Source organism: Lotus japonicus, chromosome 1 (assembly GCF_012489685.1).
Source record: "Lotus japonicus ecotype B-129 chromosome 1, LjGifu_v1.2".
NCBI classification, from domain to species: domain Eukaryota; kingdom Viridiplantae; phylum Streptophyta; class Magnoliopsida; order Fabales; family Fabaceae; genus Lotus; species Lotus japonicus.
This window is the reverse complement of record NC_080041.1, coordinates 4381225-4402838: the sequence shown is the minus strand read 5'-3', so window position 1 is coordinate 4402838 and position 21614 is coordinate 4381225. Positions and strand designations below refer to the sequence as shown.

Below are 21614 nucleotides of genomic sequence, written 5' to 3'. Positions count from 1 at the left end.
CTACATTACAAGCTAGTTATATTTTATAGAAAGTTTACATCACAAGTTTCATAATTAGATCAGCACAACAAGTATCGTTAGTTATACTATTCAGAAAGTTAACATAACACGCAAGTATTGTCGACTATGTTTCGATATCCATTGGTTCCGATGCAAATGAACATTAACACGCACTTCAAAGAAAAAATTGAACACAACTCTTACATATTGTGGTAAAAAATTGTTTACATTGCACTTCAACTGATAAACAAACACAAAAGACATAAAGTCAGCTATATTTTAGTTCCTGGGCAGAACCTAATCTAAATATTGACAATGTAATTTATTCACATTTCAGAAGAAAGGTAGAAAATTTGCAGATTAATCAAGTAATAAGTCTCAATACATTTCATTTGGAATTTTCGTCAAGTTTATCAATCATTCAACAAATAAGACCCAGTGTTGCATATATAGGGCAACCTCAATGCTACAAGAAGAGAAAGGAAAGAAAAAAGAAAAGGTGCTGCTTAAAGATTGATGCAAGAATGCCCAATTCTCCTACATATATGAAGACAACAAGAACAACAACTATCTGTTCCACACTCTGAAATCACTAAGTATACAAACAAGTACAATCAGATATCTCAACCATCTAAGGTGTGTAGGTAGCACAATGTATCTGTATTAGTACGAAAATATGAGATATATATCATGTTATCATCAGTCAGCCTTGGCAGGTAGATGGTTGCCACCAGTTGCTAGTTTGTAGAGATAAAACAAAGTCATGAGACCACTGCACCGAAAAGAAAGGAAAATGTCTTAACTCCAGATAACACCATATATTTCTCTTCTAATGATTAAGCGGTAGTTTAGAAATAACAAGCAACCTAACTTGCATAAATGTCTACAAATGCGTATATCAAAGATTAGCATACATGAAAAATCTGTTTAGTACAACAGTGGATGGAACCCAGTGCTTAAAAATTGGGGTAGTAGCTCCCTGAAGATAAATTATTGTCTTCATAGATTAGTTTTCAGATGTTGTAGTTGCCCCCCTCAAACTTTTTATATTGTCTGTTTCAATTAGCTACTGTAGATGTTGCTTAATGCATTTTTTTGCCCCATGTTACCCATTTTTCTGGTTCCGTCCAAGGTGGCAGATGTGGAGCAATTGGACAAAATATAAACCAAGTAATGGCTCCTACTAGTGCTTGATTCCAGACATCCTATTTGGAAAAATATATATAGAGAACTGAGAAGTTAAAACAAATTTTAGAAGAACTTGCACATAAAAAGTTTGGGGGTAATAATAGCAGATTAAAATGTTTCTTGTCAAAACAAATGAAATATTTGGGTTTACAATCCACAAGCTAAGAACAACATCAATCCAATAACTAAATCTTAAAAATTTAAACTCAATTCCTAGAAACTGAGTGAGAATTGAGAAAAGAATCATATATGTTCAGAATGTGAGCTTTGGGTATCTCTAACCCTTGACTTACCTGATTCCTGCAACAACACCAGCAGGCATAACCTTGGACGTTTCCATGTAACGCTGCCCCATGACCCAAGTTAGAGCGGTTGCACAAACTGTTTTGCAGGACACAAATTAGTACAAAGAGAAAATCAGTGTAGCAAATATGGACTGTAAACTACCAGAGCACTCAATTCAATGCATTAAAAGATCTAATTTTGAATCCTAAACCAGTGACCCTCTTAGCAAATTAGATTAAACACAGAGAACCAAAATCTAAGGACACAAAATTAGTACAAAGAAGAGAAAACTAGTGTAGTAAACATAGACTATGGGTGTGTTTGTTTTTCAGTTGGGGCATCCAAAAGAACTTTCGGGTCTTATGTAACTTTGTGCCACAATGTTTGGCAAATTAAAAACCCCATTCACCCAACCCACTTTTAGCTCCAAACCAACTTTCATCTCAACTCTCCAAATTGTCACTTCTACATTCATCCAACATACTTTCAACCCTAATTCAATGCATTAAAAGGTCTAATTTTGAATCCTTAACCAGTGACCCTGTTAGAAAATTAGATTAAACACAGAGAATCAAAATCTAAAGACACAAAATTAGTACAAAGAAGAGAAAACTAAAACTAGTGTAGCAAACATGGACTATAAGTCTATAACTACCAGAGCATTCAATGCATTAAAAGATCTAATTTTGAATCCTTAACCAGTGACCCTCTTAGAAAATAAAATCAAACACAGAGAATCAAAATCTTTGGACACAAATTAGTACAAACCACAAAACCAATGTAGCAAACATGGACTATAACCACCCCATCATTCAATACATTGAAAGATCTAATTTTGAACCCTTAACCAGTGACCCTTTTACCAATTTTGCTAGATCAAACAGAAAGAATCACAATCCAACATTTTCAACACCATCTAAACCAGATCAAATCATAAAAAATAAAAAATAAAAAATCTAATTAGAAACACCCTTGTACGAAACAGAGCAAAATCATGAAATCTTGTATACACACCGGTCTCAAGAAACAGAGCAAAGTAAGAGTTCTTCCGTTTGCCGAAGGCATTGAGACTGATGTATCCAGCGACGATGAGGAGCAAACCAGAGACAACACCTCCGAGCAGAGAAGGGATGCTTCCTTTGTGGATGTACCCGAATGCTCCACCACCTACCAACAGCAACCCGTAAGGAATCGTGAAGCAGAAATCGTGCATTGTCTGTGATTTTCCGGGAAAATTTTCAGATGGTGTGTGAATGAATCGGAAGAGGGAAAGAGAAAGAAAAGGAAAGTGAGAAGGCGCGTGGAATGCACAAGTCAATGCCAATACTCATTTACTTTGTCTCCGTATTTGCCCCTTGACTACCATGTAATTTCGCTTTCACCATTGCCCTTGTAAGAGTAACGAGTTATTTATTTTTATTCTAAGAGAGAAATTAATATTATTTTATTTAAGATCTCACTTGTAAGAGTAACGAGTTAAGACACATATTTTAGCTTTTGTTAAGATTGATCTCATGTCATGTATAATACCTCTAATGTTAAGATTTAATAAGATCCGGATTTTATTTTAAGATCTCAATTTAAGATCTTCATTTGAGATGTTCTAAGCGAATTTGATTTTAGTCTCTCGGTGGAAAAATGAAGTTTAGTGATGATCATTTTTATAATTAATGGTTGTTTTTTACCGTTAGACTACCCACAATGGTGTTGAAAGTGGGTAGTTGAAAGTTGAAATGGGGTTTTAATGGTGTTTAATGTGGGTGTTGAAAGTTGGAAGGAGGAGAGAGGTGTTGAAAATTTTCAACACAGCTGAAACCTGCCCTCGGTGACACGTGGCACGGCCTGGTTGGCGAATGTCAGGCGCGTGCCACACACGCGCAGACAAGGCGCGTTTCTGCAGGCCGTGGCAGCAGCGGGTCCCAGGGCGTCCGGTGGTGGGACGCGTGGCACGCGTCGGTTGGGCACCGACAGGCGCGTGCGTGCCACGCGTCAGAGGAGAGAGAGACGGTCTGAGGAGTGACGCGTGTCACGCGTTGATTGGTCCGGGCGATTTTCTTTTATCCTAATCTTTCCAACTCAATTATTTCATTCAAAAAAAAATTAAAAAAATATAAAAAATATACCAAAATTCATGATTTTTTTTCCTCTATAAATAGAGACTTGGTTCGTTTGATTTGGACACAGAAAAAAAAACCAAGTTTTCCATCATCTTATTATCTTTCTACTATTCCATTTGCTTTGAAATGGATCCCAACAAGTACCATTTCAACACCCAGAATTCTTCTAACCAAATTCCCAACAATTATCAACATCCAAATCAGTTTCCCAACAACCAAATTCCCAACAATTATCAACATCCAAATCAGTTTCCCAACTACCAAAATCCCAACATTTATCAACATCCAAAGCAAATTTCCAACTACCAAAACTCCAACAATTATCAAGATCCAAATCAATCCAACTACCAAAATCACAACAATTATCAAGATCCAAATCAATCCAACTACCAAAATCACAACAATTTTCAAGATCCAAATCAATCCAACTACCAAAATCACAACAATTTTCAAGATTCAAATCAATTTCTCAACCAACGTTCTCATCCCCATTATGGATCTATGTTCAGATATCCATCTCCAACACCGCCGTCTAATGATGGTGCACCTGAATTTTCCGAATTTTCAACACAAATGACTCTTGGTGGCATGACAGCTGGTAATGAAGCCACTCCAAATGAAGAGGATTCAACTCCTACGAGCAGGAGAAGTCACTTACCAGCATGGAACACTGATCAAAATAAGGTGTTAATTAGTGGGTGGCTTAAATATGGCACAAACAGTGTTGTCGGGAGAAACCAAAAAGGAGAAACATTTTGGGGTCAAATTGCTGAGTATTGTAATCAGCATTGCTCATTCGATCATCCGCGGGATGGAAATGCATGCCGAAATCGTTATAATTATATGAGCAAGCAAATAAATAAATGGATTGACGCTTATGAAGGCGCTAAGCGTATGCAACGAAGCGGTTGGTCGGAGAATGATATTTTGACCCAAGCGCAAGAATTATACGCAGATGGGAAGAAGGGTCAATTTAATTTGATGGCAGAATGGCAGGCTCTCCGTGATCAACCACGTTACTATAGTCAAGCAGGAGTAAGTGTTGGCTCAGGAAGTAGTGGATCTAAGAGATCTCGTGAGTGTGATGCATGTGGCTCAAACTCTATAGGATCGATTCCCCGTCCAATGGGTAGGGATGCAGCTAAAAAAAAGGGGTAAAAAGAAGAGCACAACAGCTGCCTTGGAGGCGATGGAGAAAGATTGGGCTGCATACAAACAAGTCAAGGAGATAGAGGTTGAACAATTGAAGCAGATGGCGGCGATGCAACAAGAGACTAGTAGATTGAGGAAAGAGGAGACTGAAGCTAAGAAAATGGAATTATTTCTAAAGTTAAGTGAAGAGGAGCATCTCAGTGACCACAAGAAAGAGCTGTTGAAGCGGTTGTCCCAAGAGCTCTTTGGAAATTAATTGTCTGTAGTGTTTGCTTTATTATTTTTCAAGTGGTATCAAGTCTGTAGTGTTTGCTTTAATAATTTGTCAGTGTTGTCGAGTCTGTAGTGTTTGCTTTAATAATTTGTCAGTGTTTTGTCAAGTCTGTACTGTTTACTTTAATAATTTGTCGGTGTTGTCAGTGGCTTTAATGTATGGGTTACCGAGTTTGAATATGCATCACTCAATTCGAATCTAGTCCTTATCCGATAATTAACTATAGTTCATATTATTTCGAATCCGTCAATCTCCACCATTCAATTTATCTATATATATGGACTCATAGATCCACCATTCAATGCATCTCTTCCCATCTACTTCAAATTTCACAAAAAATGGATCCACCAGAGTTTGATATCTAAGCTTACCTTGAAAAAAGCAAGAGAGAAGACACTTATATACTCAACCACTTTAGGGAGCGTCGAAATCTAATATTGGAGGATAGCGCACCTCGTGGTAGAAAACATCTCAGGCGAGATCATGCAGGGGCAAACCAAAGGCTAATTGCCGACTACTTTGCCAATGAGCCTACATACGACGATGGAATATTCCGTCGCCAGTACCGGATGCAAAAACATGTGTTCCTTCGAATCGTTGCGGACCTTTCAAGTAGTGATAACTACTTCACCCAGCGAGTTGATGCAGCGAAGAAAGAAGGTATATCGCCCTTAGCAAAATGCACCACAGCAATGCGAATGTTAGCATATGGTGTGTCAGCAGATGCAGTCGATGAGTACATCAAAATAGGAGAGACTACAGTATTGGAGTGTTTACGTAGATTCTGTAAAGGAATCATACGATTGTATGAGCAAGAGTACATGAGAGCACCAACCCAAGAGGACCTGCAAATAATACCACAGGTTAGTGAAATGCGGGGGTTCCCAGGCATGATCGGGAGTATTGACTGCATGCACTGGGAGTGGAAAAATTGTCCTAAAGCATGGGAAGGTCAATTTGTTAGAGGGGATAAGGGAACCACCACGGTTATTCTTGAAGCAGTTGCATCTCCTGATCTTTGGATCTGGCATGCCTTTTTTGGATGTCCGGGAACGTTGAACGATATAAACGTTCTAGACCGGTCACCAGTGTTTGATGAATTGGAACAGGGAAACGCTCCACGTGTGAATTTCATCGTGAACCAACGTCCCTATAATATGGCATACTATCTAGCTGATGGTATCTACCCTTCTTATCCAACTTTCGTCAAGTCTATTAGACTTCCTCAAACTGAACCCGATAAGTGCTTTGCAAAACATCAGGAGGGATGTCGGAAGGACATCGAACGTGCATTTGGAGTGCTTCAAGCTCGTTTTAAAATCATCCGTGAACTAGCTCGCTTCTGGGACATAACTGATTTGGGTATCATCATGAGGTCATGCATCATATTACATAATATGATTGTTGAGGATGAACGAGATTCATATGCTCAACGCTGGACCGATTTTGAGCAAGCTAAGGGAAGTGAATCTAGTACACCGCAACCATACTCAACCGAGGTGTTACCCGCTTTTGCGGATCATGTGCGTGCTAGATCCGAGTTCCGTGATCCAAATGTCCATCACCAACTGCAAGCAGATCTAGTGAAGCACATCTGGGCAAAGTTTGGAATGTATGATGATTAAATATGCTTTGTATCGTACTAATTACGTTATTTGTGTGTTGTGTGTTTAGTTTGTTGTCTTGCATTTTAAGTTAAGCAAATAAAATGTATTATTGTGTGCTTAGTTTCTTTTCTTCCATTTGAAGTTAATAAAATAAAATAAAATAAATTATTGTGTATATTTTTTTAAAAATATATTAAATTGTTAAGTGTTTTAATTTAATTTACGTTAAAAAAATATTACGTTAATTTAATTTAATTTAAATAAATAAAAAAACATTAAATTAAATTAAATCGATAATAGTTTATTTAATTTAATTTTTATCGTAAATTTTAATTTTATGAAATCATAAAAAGAAAAATATAAAATTAAATCAAAATATGAAATAAAAGTGGTGGGGTAGGGGGTAGGGTGTTGAATGAAAAACCATTGGAGTGGGTAAAAGTTGAATGAAGTGTTGAACTGGAGAGAGAAGGTGATGTGGAGTGTTGGGAAGAGAAAAAGTGGAGTGTTGAGGGTGTTGAATGTTGAAACCATTGGAGATAGTCTTACAAAACGTAATTTTTCCGTCAAATGACTAAAGTCAAACTCTCCTACAAAATTAGGGATAATTTGACCATTCATTTTTTTTTACCATGCTAGCATGTTGTTTGTGGTATTTTTCTCAATAATGTAAAAATTAAAACAATTTATCAAAAAAATATAGTTTTAAAACAATTTACCAATATGGGGTTGTTTGTGACGGAAAATTAATCCGTCGCACAATCCATGCTTTGATGTGGAATTAGTGACGGAGGATTGGAGAGGAAATTCCGTCACAGATTTACAAAAAAGGATGATGCAATTTGCGACGGAATAAATGCCTATCTAATATTCTGTCGCTAAACACGAACCCCATACAAAGGCTTTGTGACGAATTTAGTCTGTCGCAAAGATATTGACGGATGCCATCATTTTGTCACGGAATGTTTCCGTCGCAAACGTTGTGACGGATATCGTTATGTTGCGAACACGCTGACAGGGATTTTATGACGGATAGACTCCGTCGCAACTAGTGACGGATGTAATATTTGTGACGGCGGTAGTTTCCGTCGCAATTTTGTGACCGAGACGTATCCACCACAATTTTGTGAGATATATTTCTGTGACAATTTGTGACGGATTTGTTTTCGTCACAAACAGGCTGACAAGGATTTTGTGACGGATTCATCTTCCATCGCAAAGAATCAATTTCTCTCTGAAGATGTCCTATTTTCCTTTTTGTAAATAGTTTTAATTTTATATCATTTAGAAAAAACACCTCTGAACCTTCAACGGTGCTCGTGGGCCGTCACCTTCAACAGAGCAGAAGCAGAACGCTTTGGTTATGAACATGCACAGTTTGAGCTCATCTCTAAACTTCATTCTAATTTTGTACCAAGTTAGCGTTTAAGCATCCAACTTCCAGCAAAGATTATCATATTCACCACTAAAATTGACGAGGTAATTTTATTACTTATTATTCATTTATTTTCTAAACCAAAACTCGTATTTGACCAGTCATAGTGATTGTTGACTTTCTTGTTGTTTTATATGATTCCTACTCAGAAAGAGTAGAAGGATCTCCATCGTTTGTGCCTGCTGCAACATCTTCGAGTGAGTTCCAATTCCATTAATTTCTCTTTGCATATCTTCCTTTTATTAACTATGCTGCTGATTATGTGATTGTGTTTTCTAACACAAGAATTATCGGTTTAGACTCAGTTTGGAAGAGTTTATTTGAACTTATATTATAGTATAAATGCTTATGCAAGTATCTGGGAGATGAGAGCTTATGGAAATAACTTATAGCCTACCTATAAGTGTTTTTAGCTTATTTATATAAGTTGTTCAGATTAACTTATGAATAAGAGTTTATGCTTATCTATAAGCCATTTTCAATTTATTGCAATAAGTTTCAAAAATTAGCTTATGAATAAACGTTTATGGTAAGTGCTTAAATAAGTTGTTTTCCCAAACACACCCTTAATTAATATAGGAAGTCGAATAAAATTGATAGTAGAGGATCTTGTTGTTCTTGCCTTCTAGGCGTATATAGTAACAGATTTTTCTTTGCTATGATCCTAGTCAGCGACACTGAAACCATGCCTAAGTATTATATATCTTCTCTCAAATCTGTTTCATTTTTGCCTTGCACTTCAATTCATTCACTTTCATTGATTTGTTGCATAAAATGTTTCCATTAAGAATTGTCAGGATTAAGTGTGAAATTGATTGATTTCCACTTTTCCAGGTTACCTTTTGGTTAGATGGAATCATTGATATACTGCATTGAGAAAATCCTACATGGTCCTATCCATAGGTTACGTCTTCTTTTTATAATGAAAAAGGTGGACATCGAAAGGGAGAAGCTAATTTTAAATCGAGAACTGTTGAGGGAAAAGGTTGAAGCTATAGACAAAACAGAAAAAGTCAATGATGCCTTTCTGGAGTGGCTAGAAGAAATGGAGAAAGTCAGAGAAGAGGAGCTATCTGAATTAGAAGCGGCGATTACTGACAGGTCCAATTGGATCAGTCCTGATACTGAGAGGATTCTTAGGTTGTACAATGGATTGCTAGATAAAATGAAGATACTGAATTCAAAATGTGTATTCGAGGCATTTTCCAACCCAATTCCAGGTTTAGAGTACTTCTCTTCTAGACATTTTGTATGTTTCGAGTCCACAAAAGAGACGTCAGATCAACTTATGGAAGCAATGCAAGATGATAGTATCCATATCATTGGATTGTATGGGAAGCAAGGTTCAGGTAAAACAAAATTGGTAGAAGCAGTGGGTAAGAAAGCCAAGTATTTGAATATTTTTAATGAAGTTGTATTTGCCACTGTGTCCCAAAATACAAATATTGTTTGGAGGATTCAGAACCAAATTGCTGACTTGTTGGATCTGAAAATTGAAAGACATTCTGAAGCTGCGAGAGCGAGAACAATCTATTCGAAAATTGAAAGTAAAGGTCGAGTTCTTGTTATCTTGGATGATGTTCGGGAAAAGCTTGAGCTGGAGAATATAGGTATTCCTATTACACGTCGCCAACAAGAATGCACCTCGATGGATTGTCAAAGAGAGATTCCTTTGCATCCCTTGTTTGAAGAGGAAGCTTGGACTTTGCTCAAAAAATATTCAGGCATAGATGATGAGTCATCGTCTGCCCTATTAACTGTGGCACAAGAAGTTGCTAACGAATGTAAAGGGTTACCCAGTACAATTAAAGATGTGGGATCTTCCTTAAAAGGTCACCCCGTTGAGGAGTGGAAAGCAGTCTTAGGCAGTTTGAGACATTCAATGGCTCGCTACCAAATTTTCCTCAGCTTTAGGGGAGATGACACTCGCTACTCTTTCACAGGTTCTCTCTTTGATGCTTTGTGTCGAGAGGGGTTCAAGACATTCATGGATGATGGGGGATTGGAGAGTGGTGACCAGATTTCACTATCTCTAATAAACGCAATTGAAGCATCAAGGCTTTCCATTGTTGTTCTTTCTGAAAATTATGCATCTTCCTCATGGTGCCTTGAGGAACTTGTCACGATCCTTGACTGTATAAAGAAGAAGAATCAGTTAGTTTGGCCAATCTTTTACAAAGGGGATCCATCAGATATAAGGCATCAGAAAAGTAGTTATGGAAAAGCCATGGCTAAACATGAAAGTAGACTTGTGAATGATTCAGAGAAGGTGCAAAGATGGAGGTCAGCTTTGTCTGAAATTGCTGGCTTGTCTGGAATGCATTATAATACTGGGTATGTGGTTTACTCTTAAAACATTTTTTTTGTGAAGTTCCATGTTTTTACGTTACGTTCCATATTTAATATCTAGTCTACTAGCACTAGTGGTTAATTACTTTCATTTTTAAGCTCGGTGAAAGGTTTACCATGAATCTAGTCTTCTAATTGTCACTTTAAAGGTGACTTTCTGATCTGTAATCTTTTTTTAGTTTCAATGCGGTTTTGTATTTTGTGTGACAAGTTATTTTTGTGTAAGATTAATAAGTGAGGCTTTTATTTTTCTTATTTTTTTAATGATATAGATTCTGAATAATGGAAAGACAATGCAAAAATTGTGCAGAAGTGAATTAAAATGCCATGTACTCTTGCAGGTATGAACATAAATTTATTCAGACGATTGTGGAAAGGGCCAAGAATAATAGAAATCGCTTGTATGTACAGAGCACAGATATGGACTAGAAGGAAGACTTTGGTTTCTCATAAGGTGCTGCTAATCACATAATTGATCACAAGTGTTTGCTAGCTTAGAAATGGATGACGATTCTTAATGTGTGTAAGTAGTGGGAAGTAGTTTTGGACACATTGTATACTCAGAAATGGATTAAATACAATTCAGGTGATTTTGTGATGTGAGAATTTTGTGGGTATTCTTCTTCTCTTTGGTAATTTTGGATTGTCTAAGAAATGGATGGCGGTTTTAATCTGTATGTTGTTTTTTGGTACAAATTGTAATGTGTATGCTAAGTAGAAGGAAGTAGTTTTGGACAGTTTAAAGTAAATTTCCATAACTGCATAAGCTAGTGGCTGCCATTTCTAATGAACAAACAGATAAGTTTTTCTCTACTCCTAGGGACTAACTACTACATTGTCTGAAATCTAATCCCCTCCATTTTATAAACAGATCCAAGTGCATGTAGAAATCACTAGCAGTAACTGTGCCAAGGGATTTAAACCAGTAAAATTCCAATGTCAAGGATCTCCTTTGCTGTCTTTGTGATCAATAATCAATCCCATCATACAACTATTATAAAAAATATCCGTCGTTATTGTGGTGAGACCAAGATTTATCGGATTAGTTTTAGTGAGAAATCTGTGCTTTGAACTTCAGAAACATAATTAGGTTGTTGAAGTAATATGCTAATAAAACAGCTTATTAGAAACATATTTATAAACTTATATATTAGTTATTGTATATTAATCTTAGTTTAAAGTTATTGTATATTAATCTTAATTTGTAAACCATAATCCACAAGACTTGGTCAGAGTACCAACTTAAAGGCCAAAGCACCTATCATCAAAAACAAAGGTTGGAGGAAATAAAGTCAATCACAAAAGACATTTTCTTTTGGTAAGATTGTTTGTTAAAAGGAATATTTTAATTGAGTTTTATAAGGGCCTTAGTTGGAAGGTAAGTATAATTGAATGCCACCCACATGGTCTTCTTAAATCTTAACTTCAATATTTTGTTGCTTGTCACTTGCTCTCTTTAAGTCATTACCTCACTCTTTGGGATATAGTAATAAGCTTTATTGATGATGATCATAGATATGTTAATCCTGATTGATTTCACTATTCTATGCTACAGAGTTGTTACATCGTGTTGGTATAGAGTTATTTATTCAACACTGCAAATATTTGCTGCTCAGTTACTTGTTGATATATATATTTATATTCCTCATCCTAGGTCGTTCAACAAAATTTATACAATATTTTCTGATATATAAATACTTCTTATCTTGCTTTGAACTATTGACAACTTTTTTATTTGGCCCCCAGACTGTGTATGCACCTGTATTTAAAAAATTTGTACGGGTACATGATATACCTTGTGCTTGTCACTTGCTCTCTTTAATTACCTCATTTCTTTTGGTATCAATTTCAGCTGTATTAACTCATTACCTCACTCTTTGGGATATAGTAATAAGCTTAATTAATGATGAGCATAGATATATATGTTAAGCCTGATTGATTTTTGTTAGAACAGCAACACGAATACAGATCAGAGTAGAGAGAAACACACAAAGCTTTGTTCACGCAGTTCGGCCAAATTGCCTACCTCTGCGACTATAGGGCAGCTATAATTCCGTTTATTGATTCGAACCTGAATACAATCACTCAGCAATTGCAATTTCTCTCAATTGCACTAGTGCCTCTTGTGTCTCTTATGTTTTAGAGTTACATTGTTATCCTATTTATAGTGGATTCTATTTTACAATAAAATCCTAATAAATCCTATAACAATCCCTTAAAACCTTTTACAATCCCCATTAAATCAAATCCTAATAAACTAAAGATTTTAACCCAAAATAAAACAGAAACAAATCTGAAACAAATCTTTCTGATTTTTTCTCTTTCTAATGAGCCAAAACTCAACAATCTCCACCTTGGCGAATTCCGGACTCCCCCTATGAAGATCTGCTGCTTTAGTTTCCTGATTCTGATTTCAGAGATTGTGAGCCTCCTCTGCTTAACATTGGAGAACATGCAACAAGTTCAAGCAATGCTTAAACTTGTCACTGATGATTGGCTTGGTCAACATGTCTGTTGCATTCTCTGATGTGTGAACCTTCTGAAGTAATATCTGTCTGGACGCCAACAACTCCCTGATCTTGTGGAACCTCACATCAATATGCTTGGTTCTAGCATGATACACCTGATTGTTCGCCAAATAGATAGCACTCTGACTATCACAATGCAACTGAACTCCACCTTGCTCAATGTAAGATCAAGTTTTGATCTAGTAGTACAACTCTATGTTTTGATGATTACAAGTTAACCTTTTGATATGAACAATTGTGGTACTCTAACGTGTTTTTCTGAGTGTGCTATTTACAGGCTCTGACCTCAACTCAATCTCACACAAATCAGAAGCACTGTGTATAAAGAGTGACCCAAGCAACGCTTTCGCATTCACCATGTTCAGTATGAACAGTGGAAAAGCTTCAGAAGTTCTGAAGTTATACAAACTCTGATGAGGACTCAGTCACTAGAAGCTCTGAAGATCCAGAAGTTCTGATAACCAAGAAACACTGAAGGTTCAGATGTTCTGATGGTGTAGAAGACTCTGAAGATCCAGAAGCTGAATAGTGGAAACTCTGAAGTCCAGAAGCAAGAAACTCTGAAGGCCATGTTCTTCCCTCTGAGTTCAGAATCAGAAGAAACAATGGTCAGAGGATCTGTGCTTTCCCTCTGACTCTGATCAACCGGCTTCACAAGTTCCAATACGAAGCATTCCTCTGATCAGAAGTCTCCTAGGTTAAAAGGTCAAGTCGCTATCCAAGTACAAAAGCAAGTGTACCTTCTTGACGACCTACCTAACGTTCTCAGCCACAGCAGAAGCTGGATTTTCCAGAACTGCCCTCCAACGGTAGCATTTCCCATGCATTGCTCAACCCTAATCCTTGGAGTATATATAGAGGCTGAAGATTGAAAGAAGCGGTTAGAAGCAATACATACGCGCAAGACATATTCAAATTATTCTAAGCTTTCTTTCATCTGAAATTCATTGAGTTTACTATTAGCTTTTTAGAAGCAAATCTCTTGTAAACAATTCTTTGATAAACAGTTTGTTTAGTTCCTTTAGGAGATCAAGGTTGATCGGATCCTAGAGAAGACTAAGAGAGTGAATCTTAGTGTGAGCTAAGTCAGTGTAATTGTTAGTCACTTGTAGGTTTCAAGTGCAGTTGTAACTCTTACCTGATTAGTGGATTGCCTTCATTCTAAGAAGGAAGAAATCACCTTAACGGGTGGACTGGAGTAGCTTGAGTGATTTATCAAGTGAACCAGGATAAAATCCTTGTGTGCTTTTCTATCTCTTATCTTTTGCACTTAAGTTCTCGAAAGATTCGTCAAAATCTTTAAGGTGAAAGTTTTGTACTGAAAACGTTATTCAAACCCCCCCCTTTCTACCGTTTTTCATACCTTCAATTGGTATCAGAGCGCAAGTTCTGATTACCACACCTAACAGTGTTCAGTGATCCGGGCCGGTGTGAAAAACAATGGCTGCCACCACCAGTGAAACTCAAAGAGATGGTTACAATGCAAAGCCTCCTATGTTCGACGGTCAAAGGTTCGAATATTGGAAAGATAGACTGGAAAGTTTCTTTCTGGGTTTCGATGCAGATCTCTGGGATATTATTGTGGATGGCTACGAGCGTCCAGTTGATGCAGATGGCAAGAAGATCCCAAGGTCAGAGATGACTGCAGATCAAAAGAAGCTGTACTCACAACATCACAAAGCAAGAGCAATTCTTCTAAATGCTATTTCCTATGAAGAGTACCAGAAGATTACAGATCGTGAGTTTGCTAAAGGCATTTTTGAATCTCTGAAGATGTCTCATGAAGGAAACAAGAAAGTCAAAGAATCAAAGGCATTGTCTTTGATCCAAAAGTATGAATCCTTCATCATGGAGCCAAATGAGTCCATTGAAGAAATGTTCTCCAGATTTCAGTTGCTTGTAGCTGGCATACGACCTCTCAACAAGAGCTACACAACAAAAGATCATGTCATAAGGGTCATTAGGTGTCTTCCTGAAAGTTGGATGCCTTTGGTGACTTCAATAGAGCTCACGAGAGACGTTGAGAATATGAGTTTAGAAGAACTCATCAGCATTTTGAAATGCCATGAGCTGAAGCGCTCAGAGATGCAAGATCTGAGGAAAAAGTCCATAGCCTTGAAATCCAAATCTGAAAAGGCTAAGGTTGAGAAGTCAAAGGCTCTTCAAGCTGAAGAAGAGGAATCTGAAGAAGCATCAGAAGATTCTGATGAAGATGAGCTGACTCTGATCTCCAAGAGACTCAACCGCATCTGGAAGCACAGGCAGAGGAAGTTCAAAGGCTCTGGAAAGGCAAAAGGAAAGTATGAGTCCTCAGGCCAGAAGAAGTCTTCAATCAAGGAAGTCACATGTTTTGAGTGCAAAGAATCTGGGCACTACAAAAGTGATTGTCCAAAGTTGAAGAAAGACAAGAAGCCAAAGAAGCACTTCAAGACGAAGAAGAGTCTGATGGTGACATTTGATGAATCAGAGTCAGAGGATGTTGACTCTGATGATGAAGTCCAAGGACTCATGGCAATTGTCAAAGACAAGGAAGCAGAGTCAAAGGAAGCTGTTGACTCTGACTCAGAATCAGAAGGAGATCCTAACTCAGACGATGAAAACGAGGTATTCGCTTCCTTCTCTACCTCTGAACTGAAACATGCTTTGTCTGATATTATGGATAAGTATAACTCCTTATTGTCTAAGCATAAAAAGTTGAAAAAGAACTTATCTGCTGTTTCCAAGACTCTTTCTGAACATGAGAAAATTATTTCTGATCTGAAAAATGATAATCATGCTTTGATCAATTCTAACTCTGTGCTTAAGAACCAGATTGCTAAGTTAGAAGAAATTGTTGCCTGTGATGCCTCTGATTGTAGAAATGAATCTAAGTATGAAAAGTTTTTTCAAAGATTCCTAACTAAAAGCGTGGATAGAAGCTTAATGGCTTCAATGATCTATGGCGTAAGCAGAAATGGAATGCATGGCATTGGCTATTCTAAACCAATTAGAAATGAGCCTTCTATGTCTAAAGCTAAATCCTTGTATGAATGCTTTGTTCCCTCTGGTACCATATTGCCTGATCCTTTACCTGCTAAAGTTGCTAAACACCCTCTTAAAAAGGGATCTTTCTCTATGACTAGATATCATGCAAATATTCCTTTAAAATATCATGTTGAGACACCCAAGGTGATCAGAACCTCTGGGGTAACTAACAAGAGAGGACCCAGAAAGTGGGTACCTAAGGACAAGATTATCTATGTTGCAGATATCCTTGATAGCTCCACTGAAACACCAATCATGGTATCTGGACAGTGGATGCTCGCGTCACATGACGGGAGAAAGGCGTATGTTCCGAGAGCTAAAACTTAAGCCTGGAGGCGAAGTTGGCTTTGGAGGAAATGAAAAGGGTAAAATTGTTGGTACTGGTACTATTTGTGTAGATAGTAGTCCATGCATTGATAATGTGTTATTGGTAGACGGCTTAACACATAACTTATTGTCTATAAGTCAATTAGCTGAAAAGGGTTATGATGTTATATTCAATCAAAAGTCCTGCCGGGCTGTAAGTCAGATCGATGGCTCTGTTCTATTTAACAGCAAGAGGAAGAACAACATCTATAAGATCAGATTATCTGAGTTGGAGGCTCAGAATGTGAAGTGCCTTCTGTCTGTTAATGAAGAGCAGTGGGTATGGCATAGACGGTTAGGGCATGCCAGTATGAGAAAGATTTCTCAGCTGAGCAAGCTAAACCTTGTCAGGGGCTTACCCAATCTGAAGTTCGCTTCAGACGCTCTTTGTGAAGCATGTCAGAAAGGCAAATTCACAAAAGTCCCTTTCAAGGCAAAGAATGTTGTCTCAACCTCAAGGCCGTTGGAACTTCTGCATATCGACCTTTTTGGACCAGTAAAAACTGAGTCTATAGGTGGCAAGAGATATGGGATGGTTATCGTTGATGACTATAGCCGCTGGACATGGGTAAAGTTTCTAACCCGCAAGGATGAGTCTCATGCTGTGTTCTCTACCTTCATTGCTCAAGTGCAAAACGAGAAGGCTTGTAGGATTGTGCGTGTCAGAAGTGACCATGGTGGAGAGTTTGAGAATGATAAGTTTGAGAGTCTGTTTGATTCCTATGGAATTGCACATGATTTCTCTTGTCCCAGAACTCCTCAACAAAATGGTGCTGTTGAGAGGAAGAACAGAACTCTTCAGGAGATGGCTAGAACCATGCTCCAAGAAACTGGCATGGCTAAGCACTTTTGGGCAGAGGCAGTAAATACAGCATGTTACATTCAGAACAGAATCTCTGTGAGACCAATTCTGAATAAGACTCCTTATGAATTGTGGAAGAACATAAAACCTAACATTTCTTATTTTCATCCTTTTGGCTGTGTTTGTTATGTTCTCAATACTAAGGATAGATTGCATAAATTTGATGCTAAGTCTTCTAAGTGTCTATTACTTGGTTATTCTGATAGATCTAAAGGTTTTAGATTTTATAATACTGATGCTAAGACTATTGAAGAATCTATTCATGTTAGATTTGATGATAAGCTTGACTCTGACCAGTCAAAGCTAGTTGAAAAGTTTGCAGATTTAAGCATTAATGTTTCTGACAAAGGCAAAGCTCCAGAGGAAGCTAAGCCAGAGGAAGATGAACCAGAGGAAGAAGCTGGTCCCTCTAACTCACAAACTCTAAAGAAGAGCAGAATCACTGCAGCTCACCCTAAGGAATTGATTCTGGGTAACAAAGACGAACCAGTCAGAACCAGATCTGCCTTCAGACCCTCTAAAGAGACCTTGCTGAGTCTGAAAGGATTGGTGTCCTTAATTGAACCCAAGTCCATAGATGAAGCTCTTCAGGACAAGGATTGGACTCTGGCCATGGAAGAAGAATTGAATCAATTTTCCAAGAACGATGTTTGGAGCTTAGTGAAGAAGCCTGAGAGTGTCCATGTTATTGGAACGAAATGGGTATTCAGAAACAAGCTGAATGAGAAAGGAGATGTAGTCAGAAACAAGGCAAGGCTAGTTGCTCAAGGTTACAGCCAGCAGGAAGGAATAGACTACACTGAAACATTTGCTCCAGTAGCAAGACTGGAGGCAATCAGACTGTTGATCTCTTTCTCAGTAAATCACAACATAGTTCTACATCAGATGGACGTAAAGAGTACCTTCCTAAATGGTTATATCTCAGAGGAAGTCTATGTTCATCAACCCCCAGGTTTTGAAGATGAGAAGAAACCAGACCATGTAAAGTAGATACAACTCTTTTTTGCAAGACTTATAAAGATGATATCTTAATTGTGCAAATTTATGTTGATGATATTATATTTGGTTCTGCTAATCAATCTCTATGCAAAGAATTTTCTGAGATGATGCAGGCTGAATTTGAGATGAGTATGATGGGAGAATTAAAGTACTTTCTGGGAATACAAGTTGATCAAACACCAGAAGGAACATATATCCATCAGAGCAAGTACACTAAAGAACTTCTGAAGAAGTTCAATATGCTGGAATCCACAGTGGCCAAGACTCCAATGCATCCTACATGCATTCTGGAGAAAGAAGATAAAAGTGGTAAAGTATGTCAGAAGCTCTATCGTGGCATGATAGGTTCACTTCTATACTTAACTGCATCTAGGCCAGACATATTATTTAGTGTTCACTTATGTGCTCGTTTCCAATCAGATCCAAGGGAAACCCACTTAACTGCTGTTAAGAGGATCCTAAGGTATCTGAAAGGCACCACTAACCTTGGCTTGATGTATAAGAAAACATCAGAGTATAAGCTTTCAGGTTATTGTGATGCTGATTATGCTGGAGATAGAACAGAGAGAAAAAGTACTTCAGGAAATTGTCAATTTCTGGGAAGCAATCTAGTCTCATGGGCAAGCAAGAGGCAATCAACCATTGCACTATCAACTGCAGAGGCAGAATATATCTCAGCAGCAATATGCAGCACTCAGATGCTCTGGATGAAACATCAGCTGGAGGATTATCAGATCCTTGAGAGCAATATCCCAATCTATTGTGATAACACTGCTGCAATCTCATTGAGTAAGAATCCTATCTTGCATTCAAGGGCAAAGCACATTGAGGTAAAGTATCACTTTATTAGAGATTATGTACAGAAGGGCGTACTTCTTCTGAAGTTTGTTGATACTGACCATCAATGGGCAGATATCTTTACAAAGCCCTTAGCTGAAGATAGATTTAATTTTATTCTGAAAAATCTAAACATGGACTTTTGTCCAGAGTGAAGATGGATCAGAACCTCTGACTATGATACTTCTTGATCAGAAGATGTCTAGTCCAGAAGGTAACTCAATCAGAGTGTGTGTACCCACTGGTACTGACTCTGAAGCTGAGACAACAACACGTGTGTCAGAATTTCTGATGCATAGTTCCTTGTGCCCGTGTGACAGTCTGTTATGATTGCGTGTAGATGTGCTTCTCTCCTGTGTGTGATTGTGTATTTTACTGTTACTATCTATCTTTAATTTTCAACCGTTGATCTTAAAAGTGCTTTTTGAATCAACAACGGTTATTTGATAAAACCCACTATACACACACGTTCTCTTTCACTTCCGGTTTTTACTCTCGATCTCTCTGTTTTTCAAAACCGCTCTTCTCGATTTCTCTCTCGATCTTTCTTCATCTTCCAACCTTCATCTTCTACCTCAAACCTTCAACCACTTCAAAATGGTGAGACAAACCAGAAGATCTACTGCAGATGCACCTCAGTTCCCTCACATGGTAGTTGGTCTAGCAACGGGTCAAAGGGGCTCTGAGAACCCGGCACAAGAACAAGTTCAAGCTCAAGAGCAGATTGTTCCAATTGCAGAACGGGGCTGTGCCGTTCACTGCGTATTTGCTCCTGAGGAACTTCAAGTCCTGGCAGAATGGAGATTCGACCTCGACAACCTGGCTACAAATGGGTTTGATCTTCGTCCTGAAGTCCAAGCTCAAGGTTGGGGAAATTACTTCAACCGACTTCGAGGACCGGTGTATGAGAAACTGGTAAAGGAATTCTGGAAGCACGCCGACTGCGATGATACTCAGGTGGTCTCTCACATTCTTGGAAGAAAGATCATCATCACTGAGAAGTCATTCGTGAATCTGCTAGGTGCAGACACTGCTTATGGGTTTCGTTTCCAACTCACGGAATCGAAGCTGAAACCCAGCACCAAGGACACAATCAACCAGGCCCTGTACACCACTTTCAAACCGGGCAAGACGAGTTACAAGGTGATGGATCTTCACCCCAAACTCAGGATCTGGCACAAGATCCTGCTTCACTGCATAAACCAGAGACCGAAGGGCAGTTCTCCATACTACATCAACTTCAACCAGAAGGTGATGTTGTTCTTCATCCAAGATCAGAAGAAGATCTGCCTTCCCTACTTCCTGTTCTCCTACTTGAAGGAATGCATCCGGAAGTCTCGCACCACCGCCTCCATCAAGTCTGCAATCAAATATATCCCTTTTGGGAGGCTGCTCTCAGACTTTCTCATTGAAAGCAACCTGGTGCAAGATCTGGTTAATGCTGGATGTGTAGAGGATCTGAGCACAATTGTCAGTGATGTCTTCACTGCAAACTCTCTGAAGAAGATGGGTTTGGTCCAGAAGAAGATTGCTCCTGCTCATGAAGACACATCTTCTGAGATCAGAGGAAGAAGGATGCCTCTGAATGACTACCCTCTGTGGACTCAGGCAGACAATCCTGACGCCATCAGATGCTATGTTGAAGACCTCAGGGCTCAAGGATTCGAAATTGACCTTGATGATTTCGTCAGCAGACTGCCGCCAGCTCCAGAGTTTCCTTCTCCTCCCAAGAAGAAAGCTCAGAGGAAGATGGTTCGGGAAGAATCCTCTGAGGAATCTGATGTCCCTCTGGTCAAGAAGACGAAGAGAAAGCCTGATGATGGTGATAATAGTGATAGTGAGGATGGTCCTCCTAAGAAGAAGCAGAAGAAGGTCAGAATCGTGGTGAAGCCTACTCGGGTGGAACCAGCTACTGAAGTGGTCAGAAGGACTGAACCTCCTGCCAGAGTGACTCGATCATCAGCACATTCAAGTAAGCCTGCACTTGCTTCTGATGATGATTTGAATTTATTTGATGCACTCCCTATTTCTGCTATGCTCAAACACTCCTCAAATCCTCTCACTCCTATTCCTGAATCCCAGCCAGCCGCACACACCACCACTCCACCACATTCCCCAAGATCTTCCTTCTTTCAACCTTCCCCTACTGAAGCACCTCTCTGGAATTTGCTTCAGAATCAACCCTCTAGGTCAGAAGAACCAACCTCTCTCCTCACCATTCCGTATGACCCATTACTTTCTGAACCAATCATCCATGAACAACCAGAGCCAAACCAAACAGAACCACAACCCAGAACGTCTGATCACTCTGTTCCCAGAGCATCAGAACGTCCTGCTGCCAGAACCACGGATACAGACTCTTCAACAGCCTTTACACCTGTATCCTTCCCAACCAATGTTGCTGATTCTTCTCCCTCCAATAACTCTGAATCCATTAGAAAATTCATGGAGGTTAGAAAAGAAAAGGTGTCTACCTTAGAGGAATATTACCTTACCTGTCCAAGCCCTAGGAGATATCCTGGCCCTAGACCTGAACGTCTAGTAGACCCAGATGAACCTATCTTGGCTAATCCTTTACAAGAGGCAGACCC

At 38.6% G+C, this 21614-nt stretch overlaps 2 protein-coding genes across 2 annotated transcripts; one reads left to right on the top strand and one right to left on the bottom strand.

Moving 5' to 3' along the window:
* Positions 1-360: 360 nt before the first annotated feature.
* Positions 361-2846, bottom strand: LOC130733149 (protein FATTY ACID EXPORT 6-like). The gene is made up of 3 exons (XM_057585251.1): positions 2488-2846; positions 1482-1569; positions 361-772 (listed from the first exon to the last, which is right to left on the bottom strand). The coding sequence occupies exons 1-3, from the start codon at positions 2684-2686 to the stop codon at positions 700-702; spliced, it is 360 nt and encodes a 119-aa protein (XP_057441234.1). The 5' UTR covers positions 2687-2846; the 3' UTR covers positions 361-699.
* Positions 2847-7922: 5076 nt separating this feature from the next.
* On the top strand, positions 7923-11080 carry LOC130733145 (probable disease resistance protein At1g52660). Its single transcript, XM_057585246.1, has 4 exons — positions 7923-8102; positions 8208-8255; positions 8893-10392; positions 10749-11080. The coding sequence occupies exons 3-4, from the start codon at positions 8909-8911 to the stop codon at positions 10834-10836; spliced, it is 1572 nt and encodes a 523-aa protein (XP_057441229.1). The 5' UTR covers positions 7923-8102; positions 8208-8255; positions 8893-8908; the 3' UTR covers positions 10837-11080.
* The last annotated feature ends 10534 nt before the right edge of the window (positions 11081-21614 follow it).

Excerpts from the sequence above, each read along its gene's own strand:
- LOC130733149 (XM_057585251.1), bottom strand. The coding sequence starts at position 2,686 with ATGCACGATTTCTGCTTCACGATTCCTTACGGGTTGCTGTTGGTAGGT. Across the intron at positions 1,570-2,487 it reads TGCTCTGTTTCTTGAGACCG|TTTGTGCAACCGCTCTAACT; the intron begins GTGTGTATACAA and ends CCTGCAAAACAG. Across the intron at positions 773-1,481 it reads GGTGTTGTTGCAGGAATCAG|TGGTCTCATGACTTTGTTTT; the intron begins GTAAGTCAAGGG and ends TTTTCGGTGCAG.
- LOC130733145 (XM_057585246.1), top strand. The coding sequence starts at position 8,909 with ATGGAATCATTGATATACTGCATTGAGAAAATCCTACATGGTCCTATC. Across the intron at positions 10,393-10,748 it reads GGAATGCATTATAATACTGG|GTATGAACATAAATTTATTC; the intron begins GTATGTGGTTTA and ends GTACTCTTGCAG.